We start from the raw sequence: 11,337 nt of genomic DNA on the forward strand, positions 1-11,337 counted from the left end.
AGGGGGCGGTGTACAGAAAAAAAAAAAAAAAAAAAAAAAAAAAAGAAGAATGATCTGAGAGTATATAACAAGGGGAACTAAATGAGGGCCTGGGGGAGACCCCAAGGAACTGACCAGACGATGAGCAAGACTTAACCAGGAAAGGAGGCGGGGTTGGAGAGAGCTGTCCAGGTGGTGAGAATAGACTGTGCAAAGGCCCTGATGCAGGAAAGAGCCTGAAATGTTAGAAGATGAAAAAGAAAGCTACAGTGGCTATAGCACAGCCATCTAGGAGGAAAGTGACAAGAGATGCAGCTGAGAGAGGTCAGCAAGGACCAGGTCCTGCAGGGCCTTGTTGGCCATGCCAAGAACCATTAACCTGGGCTTCCCTGGTGGCACGGTGGTTGAGAATCCACCTGCCAGTGCAGGGGACACGGGTTCGAGCCCTGGACCGGGAAGATCCCACATGCCGCGGAGCAACTAAGCCCGTGCGCCACAGCTACTGAGCCTGTGCTCTAGAGCCTGCGAGCCACAACTACTGAGCCCGCGTGCCACAACTACTGAAGCCCACATGCCTAGAGCCCGTGATCTGCAAGAAGAGAAGCCACCAGAATGAGAAGCCCGCGCACCGCAACGAAGAGTAGCCCCCACTCGCCGCTACCAGAGAAAAGCCCGCGTGCAGCAACAAAGACCCGATGCAGCCAGAAACAATAAATAAATAAAATAAAATAAATAAATTTATTTTTTAAAAAAAGAACCATTAACCTTATCTGCAGAGCAAGGAGAACTGAAGGGATGTTGGGGAGGTGAGTGGAGCATAAGATTCCAGTCTTTTAGAGAGATCGTCCTGTGTGGTGAGGAGAATGGCCTGGAGGAGGCCACGGGGCTGTGGGTCCTTCTCTGGCACTGGTGTATCTTGGAAGGAGAGCCAAGGCTGCTCCAGCGATGTCTGTTGAGCTGCTCTTTTCTCTTCTGCTCGTGGGACCCAGGCTCCCCACACCCACTGGAGCTCTGAGAAACTTCACACACTCCTGGTTTTCCTCCCACCCCTTGAGCTGCTCCATCTCAGTCTCCTTACCAGGCTGCCCCCCTCCACCTGACTTCCATAGGCTGGCACTCCTCAGAGCTCAGTCCTGGGCCCACCCCTACTCTCACCCCAGACACTGTGCCCAGGGCTTCATCACATCTACGGCCCACCTGCCGATGACTCCCAAGTCCTTCCTTAAACTGACCTACCTGGGGAAGAACTACGGGCTTTACTAGGTGCTGAAGTCCTTGAAGGCATCACTGGATGCCCAGGGGCTGTGCATAGTAGGCCCTTAGTAGATGTTTACCAGATAAAGGAGAGAATGAATGCGGGAATGGGAAGACCTGGACTTGGCTGCATCACTCACCAGCTCAGCAACGCTGGCCAAATGAACTTTCCAGCTTGGGCTCATCTCTTCACTTGTAAAGTCAAAACAACAATCCCTGCCTGCCTCTCGCCCAGGGCAATTGTAAGGAACAGGAAAGTGGCTTCTTCTCATCTTTCTTATAAAATCTCTGTGTCCTTCATACCTCACCTCATACTTCATAGAGAAAACAAGGACAGAAGGTCCCGATGTCTACCTGTCTCAACAGTCTGTGCCTTCTTGCCTCCCGAGCTCTGAATTCGTCCCCTGCCGGCTCCTCAGGAGACCAGCTCCTCCAGCTTCACTGGCTCCCGGCTCCTGGAGTCTGCTCCCCTGCCCCCAGCATCCCATACAGTGTGCAGGGTGGGTGGCTTGCTAAAATGCAGATTCTGAGGCCCACCCACAGACCCAGTGAATCAGACTTTCTAGGGGTGCATACTGGGAATCTGCATTAAAAATTTTTTTTAATTAAAAAATGTTTTTTGAGCTTTTATTTAAAAGGAAAGTGGTTTTTTTTTTGAATCTGCATTTTTTAAAATGAAGACTTCCTTTTTTTTTTTTTTTTTTTTTTTTTTTTTCTTGCGTTAGGCGGGCCTCTCACTGATGCGGCCTCTCCCATTTGCGGAGCACAGGCTCCGGACGCGCAGGCCCAGCGGCCACGGCCCACGGGCCCAGCCGCTCCGCAGCATGTGGGATCCTCCCGAAACGGGGCACGAACCCGCGTTTCCTGCATTGGCAGGCGGACCCCCAAGCACCGCGCCACCAGGGAAGCCCAAGACTTCCTTTTTATTTACTTTTATTTTTTGGCCACGCAGCATGCGGGATCTTAGTTCCCCAACCAGGGATCAAACCCGTACCCCCCTGAAGTGGAAACGTGGAGTCTTAACCACTGGACCACCAGGGAAGTTCTGGGAATCTGCATTTTAAACAAGCTCCCAGGTGATTCTTATGAACCTCAACATTGGAAAACCACAGATCTAACACCTCTCTTATTTAAAAGTCTTCCCTCCCTCCATCCCACACTCACTCCAGCTACCTCTCTTTTTCTGCGGTTCTTTGGAGGCAGGTTCTTTCACAGTGTTGCCTCTAGTTCCTCACTTTCTGTTCACTGATCTGGCACCTGCCTCCAACAGCGACCTCCACGTTGCCAAATCCACTGGACACTTTTCAGCCCTTCTCTTGCTTGGCTTCTCAAACCCCGTTTGATAAAGTTGACTACTCTTCCCATCTGGAAGTGCTCTTTTTCATGTGCTCAGGGATCCCACACTCTCCTGGGTTCCCTCCCACCCCTTAGACCACTCCTCAGCCTCCTTGCCAGGCCCCCTCCAGTGCCTGACTTCTAAACAAATGCTGGGTTTCCTGGGCCTGTTTCTCTGCTCACAGCGGGCAGTGTTATACAGTCCCCTGGCTTCACCGATGACCTGCAGACCAACACCACTTACGTCTGTCTATCACCAGCCAAACTCAAGACCAGTATGTCCAGCGGCCTGCTCGACATCTCCACTCAGCCATTTCACGAACATCTCAAGTGTAATGTACCCCAACCTGAACTCCTGCCCTTCCCTCAAACCTGCTCTGCCCCATTTCAGCATCACGGGAACTCCACGTGCTGAAGACAAAACCATCACGACTCTTCCCTTCCCTCAACACTCACGGCCGCTGCATTACCAAGGGCTCGGGTTCTTTCTCTAAACTCAGGAATGCGTCCCCTTGCCTCACCTTCACTGCACAACCCTAGTCCAAGCCGCCTGGACTTGCACCTCCTGCTGGCTGCCCAGCCTCCATCCCTGCTCCCTACATACCATTGCCCGCACAGCAGCCAGAATGGTCTCTCAGCGCAAGTTAGACTAGGTCCCTCGCTCTTTAGACAAAATCCCCCATCTTTAAGACCCCAGATGATCTGGCTCCCACCTCTCTGGCTCTCTCCCCTTCACTCCCCTGCCTTGGCCGTGCTGACCACACCTGGGGGCCGAATGTGCACTTTCCTGCTCACCTAGGGCTTTGTGCCCAGCGTTCTCTGTCCTGGAATGCTCTGACTAGCCTTATTTCTTCCTCTTACTCATCTTTGGACCTCAAGTGAATATTTTCTTACTCAGAAGCCTTCCCTGTCTCTTCTTTGCCACTGCCTTTTAAACCCAAGTCCTGTTTCTCTCTCCCAGAGCCCCATGTACTCCTCCTTCCTGGCTCACTCCCTCACCTGCCTGCTTCAGGTCTTCCCTCTCTGGTTTTCTTTCCGCAATGCAGTTATTGACACTTTACTTACGTATTTCGTTAACTGTCTCACCACCGCTACATGTAACCTCCATGAATGTGGGGAATTTTGTTTGATCACAGCTGTATCCCAGAGTCTAGAACAATACCTGGTATGCAATAAGCACTCATTAACTATTTGTTGAATGAATGAATAGTCCTCATGGGTTAAAATTCTATTTACTTGTGTCATTGTTTGTTTAACGGCTGCCAACCTCCCTTAACTATAAGCTCCAAGAGGGTGGGAACCATGTAGCTCTTGCTCTTGAAGACATCATCAAGGCTTAGCACTGTGCCTCCTGCACAGTGAGTCCTCGGCAAAGGTTGATGGGATGAATATGTGAGTGAGAGAGCAAGTGAGCAATGACATGGCTGAGGCCAGCGAGTGCCTCTGTGCCTATGCGTAGGGATGGTTCCACCGCAGCTGCCCTCTGCCCTCCCCCACTCCGTGCTCCCGGCTCCAGGGCCCTCCTACCTTGTCCTGCCCTTCATAGTCCCTGGTGAAGCAGCTCCTCAGCCGCAGAGAGAGTTCCTGGAGCTGGACAATGACAATGGCGTTGGGGGTGTTGTCTTTGAAGCGCATGGTGTCCTCCATTATATCTTGCACCAGGAGAAATGCCTTCTTAAGGTAGCACACGGGGTCATTCTGAAAAGTAGAACCTGGAGTTGACGACCTGGCTGATGCCACTTGGGAGCCCAAGCTCTGTGCTGGATGCCCTCACCCCAGGCAGATGGAGGGCTGCGGCCTGCCCTACCCTTACTCCTGAGGAGAGGGGCCACCCCCTCCAGTAAGAAGGAGAATGCTGCCCTCAGCTGGCTTTCATTCTCCCTTGTTGCGATCTGGCGCTGCTGGGGATTGTGGTAGAGGGAAGGAAATGTGGATTCTGACCAGAGAGATCCTCAGATTTCTGAAAGATGAGGCTTTAATCAGGATGAAGGTGTATAGGTAGGGTGGGTTCTGGGGAACTTCTGTTTTTCTGTCTCTGACCCTCTTTTGGCTTGCTTTCACACAAAGCCCTTTACCAGGTGGCTCCTTCTAATCCTCCAGGCCACAGGGATACTGGAGACTACCTCGGGGTCCAAAGAATGACCTCAGTGTTTTGTCTCCCTAAAGAGATGGTGGGTGCCTCAATGAAGACTCGGCTTTTAGCTCTGTATTCCTAGCACCTGGTGCAATAGGTTCCTAGTAGTAAACGCTTGGTAAGGTGTGAGTGAGTGAGTGAGTGAGTGGAACACCGAGGTTACTCCTTGGACCATGAGGTGGTCTCCAGTTCTAATAGAAATGTGTATGGGTCAGGTGTGCAGAAGCTCAGAGATGGGAGCAAATTCTGGGCATGATGGCGATTTTCTAGGAGGCACAAAGTAGAACAGACGTGGAATAAAGGCTGGGGTGGGAGCAGCTGGAAAGGCATCACAGGCATCAGAAAGAGCTTGTGCAAAGGCCTGGAAGCAGGAAGAAACAGGGAATGGGAGTAGTGGGTTGGGCCGTGTGATAGAGACTGGAGCTTGTAAACCCCAGGCTAAACAACCTAGGCTTTCTCCTGGAGTGAGGGGTCTCCAGGTTTGGGGGAGGCGGTGCAGATAGCAGGCTGTGGTTCAGAGAGCTCCCCCACTAGTGGTGGGGTGAGGGGTGCACTGGATGCAGGAAGGCCATTTAGGAGGCTTTTGAAATCGTCCAAGCAACTGATGGGCTGAGGCCCCAGAAGCCGGAGATGCTGGGAGATAGAACCAGCAGCACACAGTTGGGTGTGGGATAGGAGGAAGAGGGAAAGGGCTGGACTGATTCCCTGGATGCTGGTCTGTCTGCTGGATGGAGGTGACATCCTTAAGCAAAACATTTGACCCAGAAGAAGTGCCGGTTTGCCTTAGGCCTTAGAGCCAGCCTGCCCGCGTTCACACGACTTACTACCTATGTTCTCTCCCTTAACCCCTCATGAACAAGAAGAGTGAACCACGTAGTCAGGATCAAAAGTGCCTGGCACACAGTAAGACCCTGACATGTGCCAGGCCAGCAGAAGGGAGCAGCAGGGGACTTGAGCCCTGGGCCCTGCCCAGCTCAGCCCTGGACCCTGGCACCCCAGACCTGAGTACCAGGGGTCCTTACACCATACCCTGCCCAGCTCTAGGACTTCCCCTGCATTCATGCTCCCACATACACCCACCCTGGGAAGTTCATACATGCTGGCACACGGGCCTTGTAAATAGCCATAACTCACCAACTGCTCCTGGTCTACAAACTCGAAGGCAATTTGGCACGAGGTCTCCATCTGACTGTCAATCTGTAAAAGAGAGCAGGCCAGTGGTGGCAGGGTGTCTGCACTCGACTGAGCTTGCCTAAGAATGGAGACTAGAGTTTCTGGATGGATCAGGGTTTGATCCTCATCCATCTCCCCCCAACCACACCTGGAAAGACAGAGCCAAGGTGAGGGGAAGACCTGTACCCTCCACATGCCCAGAAGAACAAGGAGTCTCTGTCTTGTACCCCCCACTCTGAAATCTCACAGATGCCAGCTTGTTATAAGGAAGAACTGTCTAATATAGGACATAATCTCCTGTGGAAGGTAGTGAGCTCCCTGTCCTGGAAGGCATTCAAGCAGAGGCTAGACAAGCTCTGGGGATTCAGGATCTGTAGGGACTGAGGCTAGATGCCCTTAAAGCCCTCACTGGCCCTCAGAGCAGTGGTTCTGTGATTCTAAGCCTCAGAGAATGTGGTGGCTCTTGGTCTACCTTGGATTGCTGCAGCAGCTACATACAGGAGGAAGAGCATAGGGGGTAACAGAGGCAGGAGGCCCAGCCTATGGGCTCCAAGCTCAGGGCCCTGGAGCTGGCCTTAGCCTGTGATGCTCCCCACTGCCTGGCTGGCTAGAGGGTTGGTAAATTCTCTTCCGAGCAGGACAGCAGCCATGACAGCAACCTGATTCTGCCTGGCTGAACCATGTTTGAAATTGTTGACGACTCCGCTGGCACGATTAGAGTGAGGCACGGGCTCCTTCATGGCCCGGGTGATCAGACCATTACAGCCCCAGGGCTCGGGCAAGAGCCAGGGAAGTGAGGGGGGAGGGCTGGGAGTTAGGCGGGAGCCTCCCTTCCAAATCTGGCTGAGGCCCTGGTGCCAGGCTGGCGGCACATCTGGGAGTCCAGGAGCTAGAGGCAACATCTGGACACAGCAGGCAGACTGGGCTGGCTCCTCAGAGGAAGCATCCCACCGAGGGAGAGCTGGCTTTACAAACTTTTTCAGAGTCCACGTTTGACATTCCAGGCAATCATTAACCTAGGCAACCAGCTAGAAGTCCACCCTGTCCACCGCCTGCAGGGGAGTGGGAGAGAGCTTCAGGATTGAGGTGGGGCTCAGAGGCATTGACCTTTAGAAGGTCAGTGAGAAGAACATCCGTGGAGCTAGTGGGAGCCACGAGCCACATCCTGCATGGCCGTATTTCTCTGCCTACAACCACTCTCTTTGGCCCTGCTCCCTGACTCCTGCCTCCGTTTCCCCAGTGGGGAGAAGGTAAGGTAGGCAGGGCCACACACTCACCAGCTGCTGCAGGAACTGCAGGTGTCCGTTCCCAATCATGTGGCTACAGTTCTCCGACACCTCCTCGGTAGTACTCTTCACGAGGAGACAGGCCAGCAGCAGCAGGCGGCCCAGCCATGTCTGTGACAGAGAGGGCATAATTTCTCCCCAGCTCTCAGACTCCCCAGGAACCCCCACGCCCTGTTGAGGGTGGAAAAGCAAGGACCTCAGACCCACAATGCTACAGACCTGCCCCTCATTCCAGAATGCAGCATTCCCCGAACCCACCTTACTCAGGATTTCCTAGCAGCCACGCACAACCTTGCTCTCCCTCACTAACAATCCAAATGTCTTCTCCTCCAAGAAGCCTTCCCAGATTAACCCAGGCCAAGCCTCACTACACACTGAACTTCTAATGAGGACATGGGAGGTATGCCTACCAGTCTAAATGTCAATTGCACAGGAAACTCCTTGAATGCAGGACTTGCATCTACCCATTATTCTGTCTCTGCAATATCACACACTGAGCCAGGCATCTTGTGAGCTGCCCACTCCTCTCAAGTTCATGTTCTTGCACTGGCTGGCTTCCAGACTTGGAGCCAGAGGTATTTGCCTGGGCCCAGCCCTTCCTCCTACCTGATTCCACACAGGTCTGGCTCTGCTACTGGAAAAACCAGGGGCCCAAATTCAGTTTCACTGGGAACCTATCCCGCACCACAGACCTTTGGAGCCCTGGGTATGTGTGTCAAAAAGAGCCCAACCGATTAATCAGAGGCAGCAGTGCCAGCTCTAGACCATCCCTGGCTGGCACCTGCCTATCGGAGCCCCCATCAGGCTCCGCATCCAGCCAGTCAGCTCTTAGCATTGCAAGAATGTTTTCTGAGATCTCTCCCCTCTTTCAGCACCCACCTGGCCCGGTAGCTGCTTACCCCCAGAGCGATGGGACAGGCTCCTGACACCCTGTTGTTCCCCTTCCCTCCTTCTTGCCAAGGTCCCCTTAGCCCTCTCCCTGGCTCTAGGTCTCCCCTTCTCCAGCCAGAGGCAGAGAAAGACCCTTGGGCTTTTTTTCCGAAGCTGGATATTGCCTCCTGGCAGATTCAGGGAAATGCTGTCAGGATGGGGTGCGGGCTGGCACCTTCCTGGGTTCTGGGCTCTGGGCTCTGCCTCAGTAATTCAGATGACGAGACAAATACTGCAAACAAGTAGCACATTGGAGGCTATGAAACAGCCCACAACAACATGCTGATTTACATATAACTAAAAGCCCAAATGTTTGTCAGCTCTTACTAGGGAGGAGAGGCCCTGGCTGGGCTCCAGGGAGGCTGCAGGGAGGAGGGGCCCCAGTGAGGCCTTGAAAGATGGGGAGAAGTTGATGGCAGAGAGAGGGAAGGAGAGGCCTGGAGGAAAGAGGCACAAGATGGCCCAGTGCCATTCAGCACAGGGATCTGGTGAGGGTCCTGGTCTGACCTGGGGGCGGGAGACTGTGGAAGAGGGAGAACAGTCATGGAGGAGACACTGGGCTCTGCTGCATGGTTGAGGAGGCAGCTCTGGGTGGGAACAGCTGCCCAGGCCCTCAGGAACCTGCAATTCAGGACCCATGGGAGGAAACTGGGCCATGCAGAAGGTACGTCTCTGCCCCAGGCTGGCTGCCCCTGAGGCTCGGAGCCCCAGGTGTCAGTGGTATGGAGGAAAGGGCCTATGGGGAAGGGGATGTTCAGGAAGACAGCCTTGCCGCACGCATTTCAAGATATCGATGTTTGAGGAGAGCAATGCTTAACCCCAAGGGCTGCCTGGCTTTTGGAGTTATTTCAGGCACCATGTGGGAGGCTGACTTCCAAGGTAGCCAAAGGGGCCACCCTGCACCTGGGACCCTGATTTGGCCTCAGAGGAGGATCTGGACGGGCACCAAAGGGTTAACACTCTAGCTTGCATCCGGCTGGGCCGGCTCTCCTACCCCCCTTCTTTCTTCCTCCCACCCACCAGCCTTGGCCTCTGGGGTAACCACAGGAATCTTTGCTTCAGTCTCAGAGAGATGCGGGACATCTCAGCCCAGCTATCCATCCTCACCTGCCTCCTATCTTGTTCTATCTTCCCCATCAACAAGGTCCCTGGAGAGATCTTAGCATGAGTGGACCCTTGGGCTGCCCCTGTCTAGAACCAGCCTCTTTCTTTCCACCTTTCCTTTCCTCCTCTTTCCTCGTAGTCTCACTTCCAGCCCCTGTTTGTCTTGGTGCCTATCACCTCACCCTTCCTGATTTCCCATCCTAACCCCATCTCTTCTCTCTCAGTTGGGCTCTTCCTCCCCCGTGGAAGGGCTCTTCCCTCTTATCCTACCTGCAAACCCCTCCCTTATCCTCCGAATATTTTTCTGCTTCTCTTCCCCCTGGGTTTCTCCTCTAGGATTCCTCAGAAGCAAACCCATTGGAAGACCACTTACTGTCCATTAACGGTGCCACTCTGCGCCATCTAGGAGCTGCCCCACGGTTGGGGCAGGACAGTCCCCATGCAGTCCTGAGCAGCCCGCTGTCCCTGTCCACAGTTCTGCAACCCCAAACCTTCCTTCCACCTCCTCTACCACCACTAAGCCCAGGATCTCCCCAACGGACTGAACCAGGTTTGGCAGGAAGATTCAGAGCTGGCCCCATGCAACTCTGGGACGCCGCCCCCCACAAAACATACTTGATCCAGCCACCCAAGTGCCCAACGGCTTCTGTCTGTGAACCGGAACAAGTAGTGGCTTGCCCTGCACCTTCCTTTTGCCTTGGCCTTCTATAAGCTGGATGGCCCCTGAACTTTCCCCATCCAGAAGCGCCCACTTCCCAGCAGGACCTAGAAGCATGTGTATGGCCCATGAGGAATGCCCGCTGGGAAGGCACCACCCTCAGCGCACAGCCACTCCGCCTGTCCCTTGGCCGTGGCTGATCAGAAGGGAGAGAGTCAGGGACGCAGCCTCTGCCCCGTGGCTGCGAGCCCCTTTCTCTTGCCAGCGGGTGGCCCAGTGTGCCTCTCCATGCAATGGGGTGAGCAGCCGTCCCTTTCCCGAGGGAGTGCCGCAGCCCCAAGAGTAGCTGCAGGGCCGTCTCGGGTCCCAGCCAGAGCGCGAGGGGCCTCGCGCAGTCCGTGCGCAACGATGGGATGGAAACCGGAGCCCGCTGCCGGGGCGGAAGAGCCCCGGCAGTCGGCGCGCCCGGGCAGCGGGCTCCCAGGGGCCGCGCCGCGCCGCCGAGCTCCCACCCCAGCCCAGCCAGGGCCCCGCGCCACGGCCGTTGCTTACCGTGGGAGGGCAGCGCCCGGCGGCGCCCCGCGCGGTCATACGGGCAGCTGGGTCCCGGCCGGGCGCGTCGGCCGCCCTCGCTCTCTCGTTCGCTCGCTCGCTGGCCGCTGCAGAGTCCACGCCCCGGCCGAGGGCCGCGCTGCTGTCCCAGGAGTGAGGAGGGACTCGCGGCGGCGCAGAGAGCCCCCTGGAAAACTTTCACTTTCCCCGAGCCGGGCTCCACTGGCCAGCTCCTCGGCACAGCCTTTTAAGCGGACTTGTGAGGCATGTGGTTTATGGGAAATCACCTTGGACAGGCGCCAGACGCACACACACGCACACACACACACACACACACACACATACACACACGCGCGCGCGCGCGCGCGCGCGCACTGACAGACACACAAACTCCAGAGGCCCACTGAACCGCCTCCCCGCCCCCACCCCGAGGGCTGGTCTTCGCTTGTCTTCCAGTCGCCTTGTTTGCTGTGCTCAACGCCAAAGCCTTCGAGAAAGTAACTCGGGCTTCAGCGCTGCCCTCCCTCCAGCGCGCCGGCTTTGGACAGAGCCTCGCCTTTCCTTCCGCGCTCTTCAGGCGGATCCGGTGTTCTCTTTCTAATATTCCTTTCAAGGGACTTTCCCTCTAGGCCTGAAAATTCCCAAATCTGAGCAGGAAATGGCCTGAGAGCAGGGGCAAACACTGAAGACTGGGGCCTCCCCCGCTGCGCTTCCTGCAGCACCTTGTGGAACCCGAGTCAGCAGGTTTGTAGGCAGCCCTCTCCTTCTTATGCATCCCCCAAGCCGCCCGCCCAGCCTCTGTCTCCTGTTCTGGTGTCAGGGTAGAGGCAGGGAGGCTAACTACCTGACCAGAAGGGGATGAGTTGTGTCCTGTGACAGGGAGCTGGGAGGCTGTGCTGTGTGCTAGGAGATGCTCCCAGCACCTGATCTGC

At 55.2% G+C, this 11,337-nt stretch overlaps 1 protein-coding gene across 2 annotated transcripts in view; it reads right to left on the reverse strand.

Moving 5' to 3' along the window:
* Nucleotides 1–10,745, reverse strand: part of CSF1 (colony stimulating factor 1) — a 19,060-nt gene extending 8,315 nt beyond the window's left edge. The window contains exons 1-4 of one of the 2 annotated variants that reach the window (XM_007449304.1): nucleotides 10,406–10,623; nucleotides 7,153–7,272; nucleotides 5,837–5,899; nucleotides 4,096–4,266 (exon numbers count right to left, since the gene is read on the reverse strand). In XM_007449304.1, coding sequence (XP_007449366.1) covers nucleotides 4,096–4,266; nucleotides 5,837–5,899; nucleotides 7,153–7,272; nucleotides 10,406–10,444 — 393 coding nt within the window. In that variant the 5' untranslated portion in view covers nucleotides 10,445–10,623. Of the gene's footprint in view, nucleotides 1–4,095; nucleotides 4,267–5,836; nucleotides 5,900–7,152; nucleotides 7,273–10,405 lie in introns of both variants that reach the window. The other variant, XM_007449305.1, reaches the window with a different exon arrangement.
* Between the last annotated feature and the right edge of the window lie 592 nt (nucleotides 10,746–11,337).

Source organism: Lipotes vexillifer, unplaced genomic scaffold, assembly GCF_000442215.2.
Source record: "Lipotes vexillifer unplaced genomic scaffold, Lipotes_vexillifer_v1.1 scaffold393, whole genome shotgun sequence".
Taxonomy (NCBI): Eukaryota; Metazoa; Chordata; class Mammalia; order Artiodactyla; family Lipotidae; genus Lipotes; species Lipotes vexillifer.